This window comes from Pezoporus flaviventris, unplaced genomic scaffold (genome assembly GCF_033815535.1).
Source record: "Pezoporus flaviventris isolate CSIRO_AGI_PZ_B2104156 unplaced genomic scaffold, CSIRO_AGI_Pfla_v1 ptg000007l, whole genome shotgun sequence".
Taxonomy (NCBI): domain Eukaryota; kingdom Metazoa; phylum Chordata; class Aves; order Psittaciformes; family Psittacidae; genus Pezoporus; species Pezoporus flaviventris.
In genome coordinates this window covers 12,020,225-12,045,121 of record NW_026892555.1, presented here as the reverse complement: position 1 = coordinate 12,045,121, position 24,897 = coordinate 12,020,225, and the positions used below count along the sequence as shown (strand labels likewise).

Genomic DNA, 24,897 nt, shown 5'->3' with positions numbered 1-24,897 from the left:
AGAGTGGCTTCACAGGGCTATATGCAGTCATTCAGTGAAGAGCCTGTTCCTTGTTCAGCTAAGAACAGCTCAAGGAAAATGGGTACTGACAATCTGAGGCAGGTATTTTAGCTCTACCTGAGCAAAGTTCTATGTGAGGCAGAGATGGTGCGTGTCCAAAGGCACATATAAAGTCATCCCAGTTTAACTTCCTTTGCAGTAGAACACGTGCTCAGAATCTTGCAGTTCCAGCAGGAAGGCAGCTTCTTACAGTACACTTGTGATTGTGTGAGTACATTTTGGTCAGACTTTTAGTGTGCAAGAGATAAATTGTACTAAAGTCCTGCCTAAAAAACGTGCATGTGTGTTGGTTGTTACTAAATCAAAGCGAAGTTGCTTTTATTCTGAAAACACATTCTTAATGGAGGCTTCCCACAGTTAAATAACTGGCTTGAAATCTTGGTAATTCACTTCAACTGTTCTGGTGTCTTTATGTGCATATGCCCCTGGTTTACCTAGAAGTCAGTCCAAAACAATTTCAGATACAGATACATTTAACAGCTTCTTTGAGCAGCCTAAGGCATGAGTTTACACTGTCTTAGTCATCCTCCATTATCTGCCCATGTTTCCTCTCTTACCCTGTGGCAAATTCAATATAACTAATGGCTCTGATGCCGTAAACTAAGCTACCTCACACTTACTGCAGAGCAAGGATTTGCCCAGGGCAGTCCTTATGGCCTGTCTGAAGTGCTATAAACTCACAAGGTGGCTTATCTTAAGGTAAAACATGCAAGACTTGACTAAAATGTATCTGGCATAAATAGACATAATAGTGTCATGTTTCTCTGCCAGTTTGATTAAACCAATTTATTATCACAATGTAAATGCAGCTTTCTTCTTTGTTCAAGCTAGTAAACAGGAGTTCCAATTTTACAATGATGGGCACAATTTCCTAAGAAACATAGATCAAAACAAACCAAATAAAATAACACATACTACAATAAGTAAAATCACACAGATTTTGGTTACATCAGGTAAACTTTCGTGTGTAGACAAGGCTTTCACAGTCCATGTTTTTACATTAATGTAAACCTGGCTTGTGTCTGTTTAACTTTTATCTTTGCATGAGATTTTGACGGATAAAAGTGTCCAAAGAGAACTCTACAACGAGTCAAATGGATCATTTCTAGAAATAGCTGTGGTTCAATTCCAGCCTCATACCTGGTTTACATTAAATTTCTGGGACATATCCATGGTAAGAAGTACATAGATATCCCTTTTAGGTGAACTTTCTCCCGTCTGGAATCAGGCACCACAAATTTTGTCTAGATTACCCTAAGGTCCTTTCCAATCCTAACTATTCTATGATTCTATGTTCCTACCATCCTATGAAATCACTGGTGATCTGCAGCATCAACCCACTGGATGGGTTCAGTCGATAAGCTACATTCATTAAAAAGAATCAGTATGGAAAACTTAAGAGCACTTTTCAAGAGCAGACACAGGACACAATCTTATAATTAACTTATAACAAGATGCCCATTTAATCTATTTTTAGTCACATTTAGCTCAGTTCTTCATGGCTGTTTTATGTGTCCCCAAAGTGCTGTAGGGTCAAGCCATAGTCAAAAGTGATGATTTTCCTCCTGTAAACACTAAAATAAATAATTATATGGGCAGAGAAACTTGTAAAATTTAATTTCCTGTGATTCACTTGCTATGTGTCACTCTCTTGCATGCTGTTTGTGTGGGTTCTCTATCTCTAATAATGTGACTGATAATGTTAAATTCCAGACATCGCTCTCTTGGGCAGTATAAAGCAGCACTGATCACTGTTCACAGGCAAGCTCTTCATGCTTCCTGTTCTCACTGAATCTTGTAAGAAGCAGCCAAAAAAAGGTTCTGTCATAACCACTGCATTTCTACGGGGTGTGTCAAATCTGGAGCAAACCAAAGTGGATTGCTACCAGGAGAAAAGCAGCCAGCACGGATGCTGCAAAAGAAGCAATGAAAGTTTTAATGCAATGGGTCCTAGCCCTAAGAGCTGTGACGGTAGTTTTTGATTCCTTGTTGGTGTTGGTTCTTGCTTCCTAGGCATGACCAAAGGAATTAGAAAACGTGGGGTTTCTTAATAAAAGGAATAATAATAATAATAATAATAATAATAATGTGTTTTCTAGAGGTGCAGAACTAATGATGTTTATTGATCTCTTGAGAGTAAGATCCCACATTCATGATGTTCAGTCAGGGGTGAGCTGACCTCAATGTCTTCCTCAGTGGGGTATTGATCATTTATATTTAATCTAGTTCAAAACAAAAACCAGGGGCTGCTCTCCAATCCTGAGACCAGCTGATCACACCTAAGCTCTGGTTCTTGTTCCATACATCTTTCCTACCTGAGTCCAGCATTATTTCAGGCAGCACTATCTGCCCTATGGCAAAAACATGCCATGGACCATGCTTATACTTGACCAGTATAGGCTATTATCACGTACCAAAGCTCAGACATGTGGCCTGAGTTTCTCATTTATTTAGTGTAAATGTAACTACAAGGTCATTTTCCTCTATGCAGTCATGGTTATTCTAGAAGAAAATTCAAGTTGGATTTCTTTGGGAGAGATAGAATGCCACAGCTGGAAGAAGTAGCAACCATTTGGGGCATCTATCCATCCATCCATCCATCCATCCATCCATCCATCCATCCATCCATCCATCCATCCATCCATCCATCTGATATAAAACTGAAGCATCAAACTTAGACCAAGTGAAAGTTGGGAAAACAATCGTACTTCATTTAAGTTAATTGTGTTAACTATGGGGAAAACTGGCATTTCCAAAAAGCCTCGGAAATACCAAATCTCATCATCAATTTTCACTATATTTTGTGTCCTCTTTACCATTTTATCTTCTGCTAAAAATGAAATTCAGATCAATTTCTTTAACAGACAGATTCACAACATCTTATGCATCAGGACATTTTTGGCAGCCTGTGTCTGACAGGATTTTTTTTCCACCTCTTAGGAAAGTTCTGCTAAATATTCATGCATTTCCCATTGAAAGAAACCTGATTCTTGGCCAGACTGAAGTTTGTTAGCAGACAGAACAGGAGGGCTCCTTCCTCCCTGCTGCACCTCTGATTCCCACAGGTTTTGCTTCACACCTGGTCTCTGCAGACAGATGCTTTCAAACCCAAATCACTCTACTCTGGAAATGAGATATTGTCAATTCATTGCATTGGTTTTGAAGGTCAGGTTTCTTTTAATTTTATGCGCAATTTCTAGTTTGTGGGAGTTTCTCACAGAGTTCAGCACCATCTGTCTATCAGATGTTGCTGAGAAAAAGCTGTTTAAAAATAAGTTCAAAACAAAGCATGAATTTTTCTTTTAACACGTTTTCTTTTGGGAGAGCTCTCACAATTATATTTGCTATTAATGACAAACAGGAAGTGTTACTGAAAAAAGTAATTTGTCTAAGAACACTTCCATTAAGAACTGTTTTATAGCCTTGTTTTCCACTGAAACCCTTTTTACACAGCTGTAAATGCGGTGAGGAAAGTGACACAGAGTCACAGGAAGGGCTCTGATTTTTCGGGTACTCAGCACCAGCTGCTGATGGGATTTGTGCCTGGGGTCAGGACGGATGTGTGGGGGACAGGGATGGGAACGAGCTTCCGTGTGGGTGGGAGCTGTCATTAGGAAGCAGACTGTCAGCACCTGCTTCAGAAATGACAGGAGAATTCGTGTTTGAAGGGGCCACAGAGGTCTCTCGCCCAATCTCCTGCTAAAACAAGGTCAGCTCTGAGGTCAGATCAGGCATTTCAGGACTTTATCTAGTCTAGCTTTCAGACTGTCCCAGGATGGAGGCTGCACTGTATCTCCTGACAACCTGCTTCAATGCTTGACAGTCCTTAACAGGAAGAAGTCCCTATTTATGCTCAAGCTGAACCTCTCCCCTTTCAACTTAAATTTGGATACTTTCATGTTCCCAGCAAGTAGCACTTGCTCCACCTTCTTGATGACCCCCCTATAAGCACTAGAGGTGACCTTAGGTGTCCTGCCATCCCTTCTCCAGCCTAACCAGCACAGTGCTTAGCTCCTCTGTTACTGCCCAAACCATCATGCTGGCCCTGTGCTGAACTTGCCTCCTTTTATCAATTACTTACTTGTACTTGGGAATGCAAAACTGAACAGAACATCCAGATATAGGGTAACAAGCACTGAGTGCTTAGAAGCTGTCTCCTAAGTAATTGCCTGTCATGGTTTGAGAGATCTGTGAGACATCACTTTGCCCCCTGCTCACTCTATCCCCCTGCTAGTGGCTGCTACCTATAACTCTCTGTGATAGAAAATACAGCATGCATTTCAGCAGTGACAGGGAAAAGTAGGTTTGAAAAATAGCAGTAAAGAGGAGCAGTAGAAGGCCGTGTACATGTTTTCCTCTGCTTCTGCAGCTATAGAGGGTAGTAACTTCCAGCGGACCCAAGGGCTGGAAAATATCAGCTCTTATGTAAAGTACTTTGGCCATAAACTTCAAAGAGCTTCCCAAAAGGAGGCTGGCTTGCTATTCTTGTTTTACAAATGAGGAAGCCGAGGAAAAAGGGAGGGAAGTGTTTTGACTGAATTCACCTAGCAGCTGCTGGCAAAGGCAGGCAGAGACTCGGAGCAGTACCACATATTGTGCTGCCTCTCAGAGCAGGGACCAGTCCCTGCCTCCTTCAAGCGTGTGCTCCCTAGGTGCTCTGCTATATGATAGCTAATTCCTACTTGGAAATCAGGCTGGTGACATGATAACGACAGCCTTCAAACCATGCAGACTGATGGCTTCAAAGCAGAAGTGCTGATCAGAAATACCATGAATTAGTCATAATCTTATCAAAAATATTTTATTTATGAAAGTAACAATTATACTATACAACCTATATTGGAAGTACATTGAATAATTGCTAGAATAAATACAGGCAATTAATTCAATCTTTTTATAGAATGAGAGGATTTATTTGACATTTGAATGTTAACCCAAGCTTTAACTTACATCATAAATAGTTAAAAGGCATAGTCAAGTTTTTTTATTATTTTTACTGTTTCTTTTGCATTTTTTAATACTGTTCTATTTTGTAATCAACATGAATCAACTCTCCAATCATTAACATAATATTAGTATGACTTTCAAGCAATCATGTACCTCAAGATAATCAGACAAACAAGGTAGTGTGTGTGCAGTTCATTCTACAGCAGAATCTGTTCATGTCTGCATAAAAACAAGAGAAGCTGAAAATGCTTCTAAGTTCTTTAAGCATCATATGCTGATTTCTGCTTTACCACAGTGCTTTTAATACCAGAATCTAAAAAGGGCATGTATCTGTGTGCAGCTGGATTTCTGTTGCTCTCTATAAAGTATGTTAGGGCTCAATGCCACATTCCTTTGGCTGGTGAAGGACTGCAGAATTTAGTCCTGAATAGTATTTCTCAAAACCATGGTCCAAAGTAAATGTCCAGGACTGATTATTAGGCACCAAGGAAGTGATGGATTTAGTAAGGTTTGGTGTTTCCTGATAAAAAATTGGCTTCTTTTCTGGTAGATACGCTCTAGTCAAATATAAATCACTGGGCTCAGTACTGCGGTCTGTATTCCACTGGATCTCAGAGAAGCTGATGTTCGGATTTTCTGTAAACATGTGAGGGGCACTGCAGAAGTTCTATAGTAAGACACACATATTTTGAACGTATTCATAAGTTTTCCTTCCATGTATTTTTTCAAACTAAAAATCAAAACCATCTGCATGGTGCTAGCAGATTACGAGCTATGACCATCAGGGAAGTCAATAGTAGTTTTGGATGTCCAGTGTTTTCTCTAGATGAGAAATTTTGACTCTTCAGGTCCCATATAAAATCAGTGGGAGCTTTCCATTAGCAATTTCTTTTCCAATGGCATGGAGGCCTCCCTTGCCTTATGGTTATTGTGCATGTCAGGGATATCATGCTCTCAGCAGAAAAACAGATTTCCCTTTCACAATGTTATCCAAACCAAAGCCCCAAATTGCACATATCTACTACCCCTTTGGCCTTTTTTTATGCACAAATATGCTTGTATTCAAAAAACTGACAATGTTGGGCCTTTCCTAATAAATGTCTTCAAAGAGCACATTTAAATGCTTTTTTTCACAGAAATAACCATTCATCAGTTGCAAGAATGCAGAGAGACTTTTTATTCTTTCTGTTGCGAACAAGTCAGCACAAATTTGTGGGGAGAACGTATGATTATTTGTTTCCCAAATGTATGTAAAAAGGCTAAAGAACAAAATGTTGGGGGAGGCAGCTTTTTTTGGCAGATAGTAAAATATAAAATATGTGATTTAAAAAAAAAGTTGGCTTAAAAATACACACACACAAATAATACAATAATATAAAAATACAGCTCAGCCAATGGCCTCTTAAAATTTACCTTTGGCATTACATTTGGCAGCCTAACGCAAAAGACCCTTCCTATAAACAGAACTATAAAAAAAAGAGAAGTTCATAAATTAGGTTGCAAGGGGTTGTTAAGATCCTTTTCGCGATTCTCCAAACTCCTTTCCTTCCTGTCCACACACATAAGCATGACCAGTGAGGTATATAGAACATAACACTGTCAGGCATATGCACAATAAGAAAGTGCATAAACATAGAAGTTCTCCCCTTTTCTTGCGAACAGGATGAAATTGTGTGGTTTGTGTTCTTCCCCTCCCTCCTGCCCGCCTTGGAAAAAAGTAATCATGTTTTATTGTTTGATTTTTTTCTTACTTTGGCAGGATGAAAATGAACCCAGAGGAATATAAATGTCCTATTCCCAGCAGCAATGATCCATTTCCCTTGGCAACGTTTGTCTGATGCCACAGATACTACAAGGTCGTTGGGTTGCTTTACAACTCTCTGGGTAACTTCCCACAGAAACATCATACGTCTAGCACCATGTCATAGTGTTGCTCTTTCTTCCGCCTGCCACATTTGGTGATAAGAACCAAGTACAAAGTCAAAAGCATAACCCAGTAACATGCATAGAGTATTGTGCCAATGATGAGAACTGTCTGTTTTGACTCGGAAAATGGCTTTTTTGATTCCTTGTAGATAGTGAAAATCACGCCACCTAGGAGGATTGTAAACCAAATGGAGACTGGAATGAGTCCTATAAAATTAACTACAATGGTTTTTCTTCCTGATGTGCCCCACCCTGCTTTGTTTATCGTGGCAATTGCAAACATCTTTGCTGGCAGTAAACTTGACATGTACAACACTGAGTAGAGTGACATGAATACCATGACAATGTTGCCCCTAAGGAAGCTGGCAAATGAAGACTTTATCAGGCCCACTAACTGAACTGTCAATAAGAAGAGGAGGATGTTCCAGATTTTTCCCCTGTAGAAGAGCTGAATGACTGTGGCAATAAGGAAGAAAGGAAAGAATCCAGTGATTACAGCTTCATAGGTCATCCACAAATGGTGCTTGTGGAACCACATTGCATTATAAAGCCACTCTCTAAAGTACGATTTACTCCAGCGGGTCTGCTGATTCAGCCACCTGAGATACTCTATCGGTGTTTCGGTAAGGCACTTGGATCTAGCTGTGTATTTTGTTGCATAGCCCAGGCTTAGCACTCTGTTAGTTAGATGTCTGTCATCTCCGAAGCTGCACTGGGAGCCCATAAATTCTTGATTGTACCAATCTTCCACAAATTCATGGAGTAAAGAGTTTCTGTACATCCCCAGAGGTCCACTGATGCACTGTACACAGCCGAAATAGGACTGACAGGCTCTTTCTATGTTAAATGCCATCCAGTATCTCACGCTGCTCAGAAAGGAGATCCAGGAATCGTATTTGTTCAAAATCTGCAAAATTAAAAAAGGTTTCATTTTAGAAGAGCTCTTGAGACAGAAAATATATACATTAGATCAATATGGAATTTGCGGAGACTAGAGCACCATTAGCCAAAATACAGGAGGAACCTCACTCCTGTATCCACTCACAGACACAGGAGTTCTATATGGTCTAGGACTTTGGCAGGAAGGGTGATATGAAGCCTTCAGAAGTCTGTTCCACCAAAATGCTCTCTTTTTCCTTGCAACCCTTCCTATTTTCTACCAAGAAATTTATTTTCTGGCTCATTCTTCCTTTCCCTTTACCCCCAGTTTAAGACCTGCTGGACTCAATCTCTCTTGAGAGGAGATGGTGGAGTCCCACACATGGCCTGCTGCTTCTCTGCCACCTGCACACATCTTTGGGGCTCATAGGACTTCTTCCAGCTCTCCTAAAGCTGTGCTGGAGCATGGGAAAGGTTAAGCACATGGTCTTTGGCACACGCTTTTGGTAACATAAGGCTGGCCCTAGAGGTTTGACCATGGGTTATGTCCCCATATCTGACATTAGTCCCTCTGAGGAACAACCTGCTCTGCTTTGTCTCTGCAGTAGCGGTCCTGGTACATTGCCCCACAACACACTGTGATACTCCAGTAAAGTCTTGCTTTGGCCTACATAAAAGTCTCAGTCTTTCTCTTCTGCATGCCCCAAAGCTCACCTGAAGCTCAGGCCTACACTTAAAATACAACACAGACATAGCCCAGGAGTCTGAACACTCAGTGGAAGCATGGGTGTGTGCAGATGCCCAAGTCAATGCCTTCATATCCAGGTTCTCAGCACACACCTTGTGCTGGGGGATGTGGCAGGGAAGCGTGTAATAGGGTGGCTGTGCCAGCTCTGCACCCACATCTTCTCAGTTTGGGGATTTACAACGGAATTTGTGCCCTTCTACAAGTAGAAGACATTTTCCTGCAACTAGGAAAAAACCCCAAAGCAACAGTCTTTTGCTCTGACGGTCCTAACTTCTGTCAGGTTTGCTGGCCAAGAACCAATCTTGCCTTTGTTTAATTCTGGAACAGTTTAGAAGCAGCAAGGCACAGGGATAGGCTCAAATGTATTTGGTGTATGCTGGAAAGTGAATTGGAAAGGGGAAAAAAAGACTAAAGCCTCATTCTGCCTCCTTTCCTCCCAGAAGACACATGTCCTTCCACCTCTCTCTGCAGTTGTTTATGAACCTTTGCTGTCATAGCTGAAGCTGTACTGTCTCCCTCCAGTTGTGCTCACACATGCCTGGCACCTTCACATGTGCAGGGGAAGTGTGATGCCTGGTCTGTGGTCAGTCCGGAGCCGCAAAGATATTCAGGATTCTGTGGAAATCTTAATTTTTGGAGTTAAGAGCCACATGCCTGAAATACTTCTGACTACTGGGGCATTCATTAGCAAGTGCTTGCCCATAGAGATGGCCTTTCTCCTGCATCTCATATAAAAGCCCAACTGAGTACAGGGGACCAATCCTAAGGCCAACTGAAATATCCATATGCATTTTTTCTTTCTAAACTGAAGCAGAAGCAGTTGTGTCTAAAGGAACGAACAGCCTTTTGCTGCAGTTGTCAGCCAAACTCAGCAATGCTGGAAATCCTAACAGAAGTGGAGCTGGGCTGACTTTGGGGTTTTCCATTGTCCTGCCTGACAGAGATGCAGAGGAAACCCAACAATACACAGATTGAATAGTGCACTGTGTTTCAAAAAGGCTTTTATTCCTAACAATCTTGGCTTCCAGTCGTAACATAACTGTAGTGCTTGGGGTGCTGAACTTGGCTTTGGGAGACCTGTTCTCAATTCCCTGCTCCCCTATAGCTTTTATTTGGAACCTTGAGCAAACAGTTATAACCAGAGACTCAAAAGACGCCACAACAGTCCAGCACTACCCCATTTTTCATATATATGGAGAAGAATAATATTTGTTTGCTATGTATGGGTGCTAAAACCATTCAGTGCTCACACCCAAGAATAAGAGTTTCCATTCAACAGACAGAAAGATTAAGGTATCATAAAAGCCTCTATCAGGGTATCACAGTATATTCGATGCTACTCCAGGCAAGGAAATAGTTGCTGAAAGTTGCTGAAATCCCTCTGTTAATCTTAAAATTGTACTTACCTGCACATCACCTCCAACTCCTCCAACCATTGGATCTTCTTCTAAAACCTTTACCATCTCCACTGATGATGCTGGATCAAGCATTGTATCTGAATCACAGACCTACAAAAAGACAAAACAAGAATAAAAATGGGTTATGGAGCACACTAGAAAAGAAAAGTGACTGCAATAACTCTAAATGTATATTCTTCTCAATGAAATTAAATCTCTCTTTGAAGCCTGCATTGATGCTTCTGTTAAAACCATTTGTATCGGGCAGCAAGGAGTGGTGCTGAACAAAACAGAGTGCTTGTTGGAGCTGTGCATGCAAACAATCCTGTCTTCTGTATCAGCTCTGTTTGTTTTACTGGCACACTGAGCTGGCTTCTAACAAGATATGTTCTCAGAGATGGGACACTGCAGAGCAAGACAATGTTTGTGGGTGTGTGGCAGAATCCTGCTGAGCCCTGACACAGGGTTTCCCTGCATTGGCTACATGGTTGGAGCACCCTGGTCAAATGTTTCCCACTGGCATATGAGGGAAGGAGCAACGAGTTAAATTCCAGCCACTTGTTACAAAAATGTCAACTAGGAGTCTGGGAAGAAACCTGATAGTTCTTTCACTCTCAGAAGACTTTGCAATCCATGTAAGATATGTATTTTGGATTCCAGAACAAACTCATTTTTAATTTTAGATGCATGGTGTGTTATTATTGCAGGGATTTGACATTTGATATATAGAAATTATTTGCTATTTTCCTCCGGCATTCTTATAAATAAAACCTATGTAAGGCCAGAAGGAGCAAGTCCTCCACAAAACTGGGGCAGAAATAGATGACACACAGAAGGCGTTTCAGCCACACAAACACTCCTAGTCAACTAAACACTGTGTACATTAGGAACTGGCTTTCCCCTGGAGAGTAGGAGGAGGGCTCAGACAGGCTGGCCGGCCTGCGAGGCAGCTGGCACCGCTTTCGTTTGCTCGGAGGAGAATGACACGGGCTGCAGCCAGTTTCAAACAAGTGGGTGTCTCCTTGTGGCTGCTGCGGCAAGCAGTGCCCCCACTGTGTGTTTTGCAGACACCCACAAACTGGGGCAGAAGAGGCTGTTCCAGAAACACCCCCCTGGCTGGCTGGATCCTACCCTACAGACTTTCATGCTGCTTCCAGTTTATCCCCACGGTGCATTCCCATGACTTCAGATGGGGATGATAGGGCAAAAAATCAGTAGTTCTGCATGAACAACATGCAAAGTCAATTCTGGTGAGGCTTCATATTGGGGTGTGCTAATTTTGGTGTCTTTTCATCCAATTTTTCAATTCAGCTTAAGCCTTCTCACTCCAGGGGGAGCAGAAACCCTCATGTCTGGTCTGTGAAGAGGGGGCTCTACTACAGACCAGACTGAAGCCCAGGATAGTCAGGCTGCATAGTTTGGGATGCAGCTGAGTGCCTTCCGACATGCTCCCCTCCGTGCTCACTTTGCGGGGCCAAGAGGAGAAAGGTGATGAAAGCTCTGATATTTCCTCCAGGAGAAAACCCACAAGCATTTCCAGCTCCTGCTAACTTGATGCATCCAGCTCCTCCCCTCAAAGGATTAATCCCAAGGAGTACCTTTGCATAACCAATGTGTGCCTCCAGCTACCATCAGTGACAGCACTCAGTGATAAAAAGGGAGCAGAACAATTCTGCTGAAGGGGGGAAAGGATGCCTATATGTTTATCTGGAGCTCCCTGGACAGAGCTGTGGCTGAGTGTTTTGCACAGACAATCCGTAGTTTAGTGAGTACCCAGGCTCAGGCAGAGATACTCATTGTGACCATGACTGACTGGCTGGGATTGGCTCCCTCCCCAGTGCCTCTGCTTTCCCTCCAACGACTGTCACCTGAAGCAGCTGAACAGCCTCCACCCCATCAGATGCATTTATCTATAGCAGAAATACCTGACCATGAGCAACATCACAAATAGGTATGAAGAATCCTGAAAATGCTAGATTCATTTACCAGCATGTGTCCTGGGCACGCCAGCACGGTGGACGTGTCTGGGGATTTGGGGCAAACCTGAAAAGCCATTATTTTCCATCTGGACAAGGCTTTTGCAGGTGAAAAGAGGATACACCCAGAGAAAGACAGACACTTAGGAACCCAAATAGAACACACCAAGGTCTGCTCAGCCACGGGTGGCCCAGCACAGCACAAGAGGCAATTTGCCACCTTTCTATATAAGGGCTGTGACCTAGAAATTACTGCCTCGGGTCACAGAGTTGCATGAAAGGGTTATAATGAGTTCAGATACTCATCATAACCAGTGGTGGTTTATCCAAGCTGCTCTAAGAAGTTCAGGCTTCGCTGGACTGTCCACACAGGTATCTCCATCAAGCCAAGATGAATTGTACCCTGGCTGCCCCAACCAGCTCTGCAGAGATGATACCTGCCAGTTTAACTGCTATGCATGCTTGCACCCTCCTCCTCCAGGATGGAAATAAGCCTTCACAGCAGTTTCAGGTATTTAATGAGACACTGCTTATGAGCAACAGCTCTTTATCTGCATCGGTCTGACTACTTATGGTTGCCTGTCCATAACTCCTAGGTGTCTTTTAAGAACCATAAGGCCCACAGTGTCAGGGGTGGGAAATGGTGCTGACTGGTCCACTTTTCTAAAGTACTTGATCAGAGGCAGATTGCTCAGCCTTTAAAAAGTCTAGCCTCTTTAAAGTCATTTACCCTCGGTACCCCCATTTGAAATATCTCAACCTGCTTTCATTCATAAAACAGATCTACATTTTAGCTGCATTACATCATGACTGTGTAGAAGCCAGGGCCACCAAGGTGCTGCATTTCTAATATAGGTGTGTCTGCAGATGTGCCTGTGGCTTCAATTGTTACTGCAGCTTTTGGGACAGCAGCATTACAGTCCCTGACACATTCATTAGTTCCCTCTGAGCCAGGTCAGGAGTGTTAACTGACTGAAAGACCAGAAATATCTCTCCCATTTTCTCAGTTTATGCTATGACTGTTGAAATAGAAACACTTTCCAGGTTCTGTGAACAAATGCAGGAGCTGGACTGAGGGAGGAAACATGCAATGAATCCATTTCCTCTCTGCTGTCTCTCTGCAGTCTGATACTTCTGTGTGAAGTGATTATAAAACCATGCTAATAAAGAAAACCAGCATTTTTATCCCACCATAATGCCTCACAGCACAGAACCAAAGCACAAACAATGGAAAGCTTAAGCCCATTGTTTCCAGAGAATAAATCAGTTTCAGTTTTGGAAGTGTTAGGGGATGGGGATGGGTTTTAAATCTTTGCTTTACACTCTCAGCTCCAATAACAGAGCAGTTCCTGGCTCTCTTCAGTTTCTGCCCCTCCTGTGTGTGGAGGACTCGCTGCCCTCAGTTCAGCTACTGGCAGCCTCTATGTGGACACTGTGCAGATGGATGCTGTGTTTCCAGACCACAGAAATGTGTGGCTCAGCCATGCAACTGCCCTGAGCCAGCAGAGAGCCTTCATGGGGTACTGAAGAGGAGACCACTGCATGCTCTGAGGTCGGGAGAGGGTGGGAAGGGCTGAGGGTGGTTAATTAGGAAGATCATCTCATATTCAGTGCGGCTCGCTGGCCTCGATCAATAAGGAGGGATCCTCAGTGTCCACCCAGAGGCCCTGATCCCACTCGCCTTCCTCCACGTATGGCCTCCTCCCCTTCCCACAGTCAGCAGGGCTGTTTGCAAGAGTGAGGAGTGCTTCTATGTGTAAGGGAAAAACAGAAAATCTTTCATGGGATCCGAGACAGCTGGAAAGAAATGTGTCTCTGCTGCTTTGGAAACAGGGAGAGAGGACCCAGCCTAATTAATTTTTAAGTGAATAGTGTCATAACGGCTTTAAAGGCCAAGTCGTGGTGAGTGAGGTAATGCAGCTGTAAGTGATGAAGCAAAAGCTCCTTCAGGCTTTAGCTGAAGAAACCTTTCTTTCAAGGCTGCACATTGACCTTTTTACTGAATACTCTGCATGGCCTTCGAAGCCTGTAAAATATCCCCACCTTTTTTACAAACTCTAAGATATTCCCTAGTGCCACCGAAATACTTGTCTGTATGCCTGAACATGGGCCCGCTAGCAACCTCACAAAAGAAAACCTCACCCAAGATCTTGACCTACAGAAGCACAGATGGGGTCTTCAGGAGTCCACTGACTTTGTCTAAAGCAAAACCATGTGGATGAGGGGCAGTACTGAGGTCTGGGGAAGGATTTCAAATTTCTGCAGTAGCTGGTGCACAGATTTCACATATTCACAGATACAGTGACCATTTTAAAAGGTAGCAAAATACACTTTTAACGGTCAAGCTGTTTCCAAACAGGCTGAAAGGAGCACTGTGTTCATCAGAGACTAGGATGGCCTCTAACATGCTGCATAAAATATACAAAAGCTGCTTTCTTTCAAAGTGTGTTTGAATTGGCACTGACCTGGCGCTCTAATACCTACCTGTACATAATCCACGCTTCTCCCCAGTGCTTTGAATGCTGTGTACATAACTTCTCTTTTTCCACCCCATTTCTGCATGATGCAAACACTTTTGTTGGACAGGACCAGCTGAGACACATGTTGCATGCTCTCTCTGTGAGACTCCTCCGTCTCACCTGGACCTTTGTCATGAAAGTTATTACTCCAGATATAAGTGGCAGATTTGTCCCTACCCATGATTTCAGTAAAAATGTCCATCATGTAAACGTCGTCTTCTGAGTTCCCATCAATGACCATAACAACTTTAATTCCAGGGTAGGTCAATCTTTTCACAGAAAGTAAACATTTTCTTAAGTAGTCAGGATCCTCTTGATAGGCAGCAATACAAAGGGCAACTGTTTTGTTCAGCTTGATTGGAGTCTCTAGCGACCGCTTCATTTTCCTGTGTTCCAGGAAGGCAAACAGGCTTTGGATGATGAGATGTGATGCCAGGATAGCACCATAGAGTCCAAAGGAGAAGTAGTAGTTGTCTGTTTGGATGAACTGGTAGCCCACAATGTAAGCAGCGGTGATTCCCAGCAGGAGGGACACCCCAAAGAGTGTGGTTCCAAGTATTCTCAGGATACATATAAACCTCTCACAATACATCTGCAAAGAAGTACGGAAACTGTTACCAGAGCCACCACTTGCTGATAAAGACCTTGTAAGGGGCGCATGTGACTATAACATAGAGCTCAGCATCAACACGTACACCCTGTGCTTCTGGCTGTGACACAGATTCACTTCATCACCTTGTTAAACTTAACAACTCTTTGCTGTACTTCCTCTGTGCAAAGTAAGAGTCAGATACACTTAATGTACCAGGGATCTTTTCTACTATTTGTAATGTCCTCACAGAAGGTGCTGTCTGTGTCAGGATCTTATTTTGGCAGCCTGGGCTTGCTGAATGAGACACTCTGTCATCTTACCCTGGGGGATTGCAGAAGGGGCTTTTGGGCCACCACTCTCTTCATATGGTCATAGGCAAGCGGAACAGCTGAATGTCTAGGCAGCCCGTTCTCATCCCCCATCCATGTCATGACTGCATCCCCCCCAAATCGCTTCTGTCGCTTAGTTATGTTTGCAAAAATATTGGAAAGACATTCTTAAAACAGATGTCTGAATGTATTTATAATTTTTAAACAGATGCCTGACTATTTATAATTTATATAATCAGACATCTGCTTTAAAAGGTCTTCTCAATGCCATTGCAAAAATGTATTATTCATACATTTGTGTACATAGATATATACATGTGTGAGCACATGTGTATAGGGCTAAAGCCTGACTGAGATTAAGTCTGTGGCAAAACTATGCATTAATTCAACAGAGCCAAGACTCCACCCTGGGCTCAGAAATTCATTAGCACATCAGTTGATTCTGACCACTTCTGCATTTTATGTTACCTGGTTGTGAAATCTTCTAACCTGAGCTCTGGGCTATTGAGGAGCTGGCTGGCAAGGAGGGTGCTCTGGAAGTCAAGACAAACAACGTAGGCAGGCAGACCAGACAGGCAGAGTATATTGCTACCTAACTACTTTTTGTTGGCAATCACATTAACTATTTTATGCAACAGCTTTCTCAGAATTACAGGAAAGTTAATGACAGTGTTTCATGTCAGTTCTTGCATTTGACATTAAGGACATAAACAGATAATGCCTGTTTAAGGCCAACCTAGCAAATGCATTGTAAGTAAATGAATCTGAAATTCGTGCTTGAATATTTTGCTGAATTAGGTTCTCTTAGAGTAATGAACTTAATATTTGTGTTTTCTTACTATTACTCATATTTTCCTTGCTGCTAACATCTTGCTCGTCTGCTGATCATGTTTGTTTCACCATCTGTTGGCCAAAGCTAAAGCTGGAACAGCACTTCCTGACATCATATATGTCCTTAACTCTTTCTTGAAGAAATACTACCAAGCTGCAGCAGCATAGCTGTCAGCAATTACACTTCTGTCAGAAAAGTTATAGACTTGGAAGAAAAAAAGTCAGCAGAGCATCACTTACACAATAAAAATAAACCAGGCAAGCGCAAAGTCTGAGGTTACAAAGACTGTGCTTTTTTCCATTGGCTATTTAGGGTCTTAAATTTCAAGACAGGAGGAAGCCTCTTAAATGTATATTTGGAAACACTGTTAAAGAAATTCGACCCTATCTCTGGGACTTCCTTGAATACTTATGGCTGGGCTCTGACAGGTGCTGTAATCACCCACCAGCAAAAGCGACTGTCCCTGCTCTGGCCTATCTGAAAGTCTTTCACAACAAGGGGTCATAAAGAAGCCTAATAAAAGATAGCTTATGCTTAACCACCACTGTAGGTGAATTAAAACTCAGTGCCCAAAATAGACTGTCTTTAGAAAACAGATTAAGTAATAGATCCCCTCTAGATTACCTTGAAGTCAAATAGCCTCTTTGTTTATTAATCCCTCAAGCACGCAGAACGTCACAAACATCAAGGTAAATGTTTCATTAACAGCACAGTTGTACTCTGCTTTCCCATTTGGGGTCCACTACTTCTCTTCTCTTGCCATAAATAGAAAATTCCTATTAGTGAGCAGGGGCTAAAGTCTGCTTACATTAAGAATTATATGGCTGAAATTAATGGATCACTTGTATGGGTGGAGCCCATAGGATTTAGATTAAGATCTGGAGTGTTTACATTTGACTGACTGTATACTCTACCAGGTTTCTTATATATTAATTTGCTGTTGGTTTTCTCTTCCTATGAAGTGTTTCTGCACAAAATGAAAAAAAAAAAAAAAAGAGAATTCTCTGATCTTGTCATTACAGCACAGCTTCCCTCCCTCGCAAAAAAACAGTCTTTTAAGATCAAGAAATGGATTTCTGGTCTTAATAAACCAGCATTTTTTTCTATCCTTTCACTGTCAACCTTGGGAAAATAAACTGTGTTTTGATCTAAATTCCTGGCTTTCATCAAAGAAACTTTCCCCTTTGTATGTGCAATTGAGGTTTTTATGTATAGTCTTTTAACTGACTGAAACACAGGGAAAGTCTGGAAAAAGTTGCTCAATATTCTCAAGATTTAGCATGTGAGCTATTGATAGCTTGCCCAGCAGAACTGATCTTTATCAACTTGAACGTGCCCAAACAATGGCAAAGAAGCCAAAACCTCTCCACCCTTCTTCAATAATTGAGCCAAGAAGTTAAAAGGAAATGACACTTGTACAAGTCTGGAACCAAAACTGACCTCCTGAGTCAAATGCTAGCACCAAGGGTAGGGAATAGCTGCATCACTTTGACATCACAGGTTGGACTGTGCTGTTACATGTACCTAGCTTGGCCTAACACTGTGAAGTGTAAAATTACATCCTTCATAAGACATCAGTTGAAATCTATTCCTGAAGTTCCTGAACTTGTCCCACAAAGTTAAAACCAAGTATTACCAGAGACCCAGTGTACAGTACCGTGTTTTAACAGTGCAAGCCTAAAATAATGTTGTGCTGAGTCAAGATGTGTCAAATGCTTGGTGAAGGACAAACACCCACACTAACTTTCAAAGCCACAATTGTTTCTCAATGACTTCGTTGATAAGCACTCTTTCTAAGTGCTAGCAATATTCCTTCAGCAAAAATGTAACTGCTAATATTCAAAGTTGCTGACACTACAGCCATGTTCAACAGCTGACTAATTGGTGGAAGGCGCTGTACAGAGCCCGTGAACACCTTCTATGACCAGCACAGCTTAGTGTTTTATGTCTCAGCCTAATGGATGTTTGGTTCCTGGAGGGATTTAACCCTGTCAGTTTGTCCTGGGAAATAGGCACTGAAGCACTTCAAAAAGGGAAAAAAAGCACCCCCTATGCTAGGGATGAGGTGCTCAACAGGTGGAAGACATGCAGCCAGTCCATATTTCTGGATCAACAAAGATAATTGCAAGTCATTTCTGTTTATGCACAGGACGGCTGCTGCATGGGAACAGGAGTGAGGAGGGAAACAAAGCTTCTCACCTGGTGAGGAGGTGAGTTGGGTTACCTCACTGTCTTTGGAGTCAAACCTGGATCTTGCACTTTCTGGACAGGTTTTTAACGAGGTCTATAACGGAGGGGGAGGAAAACAGTTCCTGCAGTGTTCTTTATTATTATTTTTTTAAGAGTGAAAGCTGTTTATCACTGAAAGAAGTCAGAAAGTCCACTAGTTTGCATCAGACTTCCAGGTGGCAATAAGATTGCACTGCCTGTGTCAGACTCTTTCTGGAGGTGCCTATGTCCCCCATGTACTGCACAGGAAGCCTGAGACAGGACTGCAAATTCTGCTCTGCACTGGTAATCTACCACTTCACCCCCTCCTCCAAAATCATGCAGAACACTCCACCCATATGGTTATTAATCAGCTTTCATGCATCCCTGAGAGTAAGAGCACCTGGAGGTAGTTCATCCCTTTGCAAAGTCAGGAGACAAAGAGAAAAAAAAAGCTTAATTTATTACTAATACATCAAGACAGCAATAAATAAAATAGGGGCAAATGCATATCCAGAAAACCTATGTGCATTGGTGTCTGAACACATCAATATTATCTGCAGCCTGTTCACCTATTCTTCACCAGCTGCTATGAGGACTAAGGAAGCAATCAGGAGGTCAAACTGAAGTTAGGTTTGCTTGCAACATATGGGATGCAGCTCACTACATCATCTGTTTCCAAAGTCATCTCTCATGTACAACACTCAAACCTATTGCCATGTAGTACTTCTGGCTAGCTTTTCCCCAGAAAATGAAAAAGCAAGAGGGGGAGACACAGGAAGTTTGTACATAAAACATAATGATGTGGAAGTTTGTTTGAAAGAATTAGCACTTATTAATTCCAAACATCTGGAGACCTTTTTAAAAAACCTTACACTGCAAAAGTCAGTAGCTGTCCAGGAGACAACAGTAAAGGTTCAGTCACAAGTGTGCTGATTTTATCCCTCTATTGGCTCTGGAGCTAACCTTCCCCACAGCAGCCCTTACAATGCTGGGTATCAGTAGTTAGGAAGGTGTTAAGAACACACCAGGTTTTAGCTACCACTGAGCAGTGCTTCACAGCATCAAGCCTGCTCTCCTACACTCCCCTCACCAGCAGGCTGGGGGTGGGCAAGGTCTTGGGAGGGGACAGGCTGCCCAGAGCAGTGGTGGAGTCACTATCCCTGGAAATGTTCAAAAACCATGTAGATGAGGCCATCAGCAACATGGTTTAGTGGTGGCCTTGGCAGTCCTGGGGTAATGGTTGGACTTGGTGATCTTAAAGATCTTTTCCAACCTAGTTGATTCTGTGATTCTGTATGAGATCTGTGCATCAGACTTGTCTGCAGATCTTTGTTGCAATGTGCTGAGCACTGAAAACCTTTGAAAACATCTCATTTATACATGCCTGTATAGAAGCTGAATTCTTGAATGTCTACTAGTCATGGTCCTCTGAAGCTTAGCGCTGAGGCTTTGGATTCAGCAAAGCATGTAAGTACGTCATTATAGATAAGTGAGCACTTAAGTATTTTGCTGAAGAGGGAAATCAGTAGATAATTTATCTTGCAGTTCTGTAGTGGAGGCATAAAAAAAGCATCTTTCTCCGCAGAGCTGCTATTTCCGGGATATTCATGTCGAAAATGTATGCATACATTTGACAGATTTATTATAGAGAGTAATGTCCCTTATGAAAGCTGCCAGCTGGGTCATTGTTTACCACTGCATTTCTTATGTCACAGCATCCAAGAGTGGACAGGGACACAGACAATCTGGATTTTGTTCCCAGTGCTGCCGCTCACCTGCCGTTCACCTTAGGTGTGTGAATTCACCTCTTTCTGTCTCAGCTTCCTCACCTGTAAAATCAGGATCATGATCATGCAAGAGGTCCTTGAAGGTCTACAAAACCCTTCATGATAAGGCTTAGGCTACTGATGTGTATTGTGTTACTCTTTCTGGTGTAGAAGGGTAGGTAGAAGCCTTAAAAACCCCTCCTTACTCGTGAGAATAACAGCGTTGGCTTCAACAGAGCAGCTGCTTCAATGACATGTTTGAGTGCACGTGTGAGTGCAGATGTGTATGCACACAGGCAGACACATACTGTATGTGGCTTTGCATCATACAGTCTGCCTGTACACACAAACACTATCTGCGGGTTACCATTTTCCAATATTTAAGTTCGTTATTAGCCTTAATTTGATGGCAAAATAAATAATTTATCTTTGAAGTACAAATGATTCCAGGTACACATTAATTACAAGCATAAAATAGCTGTCCAGACTCCCTCTTCTATTTTACAGCCTACAGAGAGGAAACTGAAAAGTTATGTTACATCTGTACATCTTTACCACAGCAGAGTTACCATATCTGGTGCTTTTGGTTATTTATCACTTCCAGATTTTGTCATGCTATTGATCTTCTGGAAAGGGCTCACATAAGACTAAAATTAACTCTGGGGTTAGGTTTAAAATCAAGAACAGGATTAGTAATGATGGCAAACTGTATCTGCATGCACAGGCTTTGATCAGCAAATCAAGGATCTCCTGTCTGCTCGGTATATGTTTCCCGCTAAACTGCCCAAATTTAGTCTCTTACAGGTTTGAGTAACTGATGTGGAAAGAATTCTGCAGCTGCTGGTTGGGTTTGTCCCTAATGTAGACAGTGATATGCTAGTTACTAAATTAACTGAAAGAGGAAAAAAACAACAAAAAATAAACCAGACAAATGCTCTAAGAAATAAGAAGTAAATTATATTTATAATCAGATATTTCAGATTGCGGTTAAACAAAAATCTAGCTTAGAAATGCTTTCTGGTTGCTGGTCATGAAGTCCATGGATGCTTTTGGCACAAAACCGACTACTCCATGCCTTAATCGAGCACATAAATATTTATCTGGTGTTCATAGCTGATTACCTTGTAATTTGTTTATAAAGCACAGGTCATATCTTGTTTGACTTAGTCAAGTCCCACTACACTGAGTAGCGGAGGAGTAATTTGCTGCTTTATATACTAATCTTGAATAGTAACAAAATGAAGCAAATTCGCTCCCACACCATAGATATGAAGAGTCCTTTGCTAGTGAACTAGCATGGGAAACTCCACTGTGCCCAGAGGGGCTGCTGTTCCTACTACTGGGAAAACCTTTTCCCAGGTTTTTCTGCACTTGCATGTAGGATAAGACAGATTTGTGAGCATGAAATAAAATCCTGGCTTTGCTCCATAAAGATTCCATGGAATCATAGAATCAACTAGGTTGGAAAAGACCTTTAAGATCATCCAGTCCAACCATTACCCCAGGACTGCCAAGACCACCACTAAACCATGTCACTGAGGGCTTCATCTACATAGTTTGTGAACATTTCCAGGGATGGTGATTCCAGCACTGCCTTGAGCAGCCTGTTCCAGTGCCTGAGCACCCCCTCTGGGAAGAAATTGTTCCTAATATCCAATTTAAACCTCGCCTGATACAACCTAAAGCCATTAACTCTTGACCTATGACTTGTTACTTGGGAGAAGAGACCGACCCCCATCTCACTACAACCTCCATTCAGGTAGCTGTAGATTGTTCCCCCTGAACCTTCTCTTCTCCAGACTAGTGACAAAGTGGCTGTGACCTTGATGGGGCTGGATTTTCAGCACATTTGTAGGGAAGGAGAGCACCTGCCACAGCCATCACCCTCCAATGAGGTACCCTGCTGCCCGGCTTTCTGCGGGGCTTAAACCGCCACCCCTCTCCCTCCCCTGAGAGGGGAGCGGCACCCATGTGTGCCGAAGGGAGAATGTCTCATGAGGCGGGAGGCTGTGAAGCAGGGCGCTGGCGCGGAGCAGCGCTGTGCCGCGGGGTCACCGCAGGCCCAGGGGATAGCTCTGGCCCTGCCGCGGAGCCCTGCGAGACTCTCCAGCGCCGGGTCCCGGCCGTGCCCGCGCCACCCACTAACGAGTGGTGCGGGGCTGCGGGAGCTGCTCCGGAGCGCAGCGGAAGCTCCGCTCCTCGGGGGAACCCCGGCCCGGCGCTGCAGCCAATGGGGGCGGTGCTGTCGCGTCACAGCGGGCGGGCGGGGCACCGGGGGGATCCCCCGCGCCGCCACGTCACGCCGAGGGCGGGCGGCGGCGCGGAGCGGAGCGGGGTCGGGGCGCGTTGGAGGGATCCCCCCCCCGCGGCCCCCGCTTTGACCCTCCCTCTGTAGGGCCGGGCTCCGCGGGCTGCGGGACGGGGCGGGGCCCAGCCCGGCTCTGCTCTGCTCTGGCGTGCGGCGGTGGAAGCTCGCGGGCAGCCGGCGGCTCCCGCCCCACCGCATCGCACCGCGCCCGTTCCATCCCGTCCCGCCTTCGGGAAACCGCCCTCTCCGCTCGGCAGCGTCTGTTTCCCCCTGCCGAGGCGGGACTTCGGGTCTCCTCCCGCCGCTGCCTTCCCGCTGTCCCGGCTCTCCCCGCGCTCCTGTCACGTCTCCTCTCCCGGTCCTGGCCGTAGAGGAGGGGGGCGGCCGGGGAGAAGCAAGCGGGGGCCGGGAGTGCGCCCCGCCACCCGCCAGGCTCGGCGGAGCGGCTGCTGACCTGCGGCTCGAGTTCGTTTCAATGTTGGGTTTGGCTGGGAGTTAGATGGGTTTGTTGGGGGCTCAGATTTTTTTTTTTTTGAAGGGGAGTTGCCGCCTTTTATATTCCCCTCCAAATCTTAACGCTCAGCAATATCTTAACCGGATTACACGGAGGAGGGGATTGAAGCTGAAAACCTCATTCATCCTCATGACGGTCCTATTCATTGCTGAACTAGGTGTAGCGCAGAGCCGGTGAGGTCCTCCCCCAGCCCCAGTCGTATTTTAGCTTTGGTATTTCAGCGTTTCCCCCTTGAACAGTGGGGATGGGAGGAGAGGGTCTTCTGCTCTTGGGATGACAGAAGCCTAACCGTAAATTACCTACCTTGCTTGTCCTTCTGTCCTTTGGTCATAGAGGGGCTCCAGCCAGCTGTGTGGTCTCACGTACCGCTGCTCCCGCTGAAGAGTTTCCAAGTTTGAGGTAAAAAATCAAATCGCACTTTTCAGGGACTTACTGAGACGCTCAGAAATAAAAAATACTTAAAAATGAAAACAAATAAAAAACAAAAATCGTTTTAAGCTATTCAGTCCTACTCATTTTCTCCCACGTGTGTTCACAATTACCATGGATTTGTCTTTGCTTCGGTTTCTAGCTCAAAGTCGTGTTGGTTTGTTTGTTTTTTTTTTTTTTCCAGATAATAATAATAATAAAAAAGTTAAAAGTAATAAATTAGGATTTAGTCTCTCGTAGTCGAAGCTGAAGATCTTATTTCAATCCCGGCTAGCCAGGAGCCTGGAGAAGTTGCAAGGCAGCGTCTGAAAGTTTGAGAGATGTACAGCATCAGATTAAGTCTCTTTGGTGATGCCTTGCTGACCGAGTAACTGTTTCAATGAGGTTTCTCAGCAGCAGCAGCAGCAAACGGGTAATATTTTCCAGACGTCTTTTTCTTTCCTGCTGCTGCTGCTGCTTTTCTGCCTCCTCCACGTTATGGGGTCTTTTAACAAGTGAGACTTGAGTTGTTTTAATAGGCGGAGGATGGGAAGAAGGAGGGGAGGGAACTCCTGTAAGGAGGAAAAAAAAAGAAACCAACTCTGCCCATTGAAATGATCTCAGCCAAGGACCAGTTCAGCGGCAGGAATACAATTAGCTAAGTCTCAGTTTTGCAGAGAAACGCAGTACATATTAATATGTTGCCACCACTTGATTTCCTCTTCATGCCCCGCAGTCAGGGGGAACCCCCCACTCCCTGCATCACTCTGCTGGGGCTGTGGGGCTTGTCTCTCCCACAGCCACTATTCTGCTGGGACAGCTATTGCTGCTGCTGGTTTTTATTAATAAAATGGGAATTGCCTCTATGAATGGATGAACTTTGCAGTTTCCAGTTCCACTTTTACCCATTCACTCTCGGAAACATTTAAAGTAGTAAATACTCAAGGAAGCTCCCATTGGCGTTAATACCCATTCCACTCGCGTTAATACCCATGCCACTCGCGTTAATACAAGCCAGGAAACACGTTAGACAATTTAAGAACTGGAAAACTATGTTTGGGGGGTTATTTATTATTTAGTTATACTTTTTAACGGGCGGTGTTCACTCTGTACCCTATTCACGGTCTGCAGGTAGCCGGGGCACCAGCGGCTGACCGCACACCGCACTGCGGGCAGCTCGCAAGCAGCTTTCGCCCGCACGGACCGGTTCTTTCTCTTTGTAACTCCCCTCTGCCGCCAAATCGGATTTCCCCGCTCCGGAGCCCCCCTTTCCACTTGGAATGGTTTAAGAAAGGCACTAGGTGGCACTGTTGAAGTGAGCGGAGCAGCCCCGAGCACGGGGACGCCCAGGCGGAGCCGGGCCGGTGCGGTTGATGCACGGAGCCGCGCTGGGGCGTTGGAGCCTGGCCGTGCTCTGGTAGGGACCCGCGGGACGGCGGCGAAACCAGCTTCTCTCTCCCCCGTGCTGTTCACTCAAGGGCCGCA

The 24,897-nt window shown here is 43.9% G+C and overlaps 1 protein-coding gene across 2 annotated transcripts; it reads right to left on the bottom strand.

Annotated features, from left to right (window-relative positions):
* Nucleotides 1-4,845: 4,845 nt before the first annotated feature.
* Nucleotides 4,846-24,097, bottom strand: HAS2 (hyaluronan synthase 2). Of its 2 annotated transcripts, none has more exons than XM_061447792.1 (4): nucleotides 23,308-24,097; nucleotides 14,418-15,044; nucleotides 9,967-10,068; nucleotides 4,846-7,840 (listed from the first exon to the last, which is right to left on the bottom strand). In XM_061447792.1, exons 2-4 carry the CDS (start codon nucleotides 15,042-15,044, stop codon nucleotides 6,911-6,913), a joined length of 1,659 nt encoding a protein of 552 aa, XP_061303776.1. In that variant the 5' UTR covers nucleotides 23,308-24,097; the 3' UTR covers nucleotides 4,846-6,910. The 2 variants fall into 2 exon arrangements, with proteins under 2 accessions (XP_061303776.1, XP_061303778.1); XM_061447794.1 differs by lacking the exon at nucleotides 23,308-24,097 and adding an exon at nucleotides 22,051-22,116.
* Nucleotides 24,098-24,897: the final 800 nt, after the last annotated feature.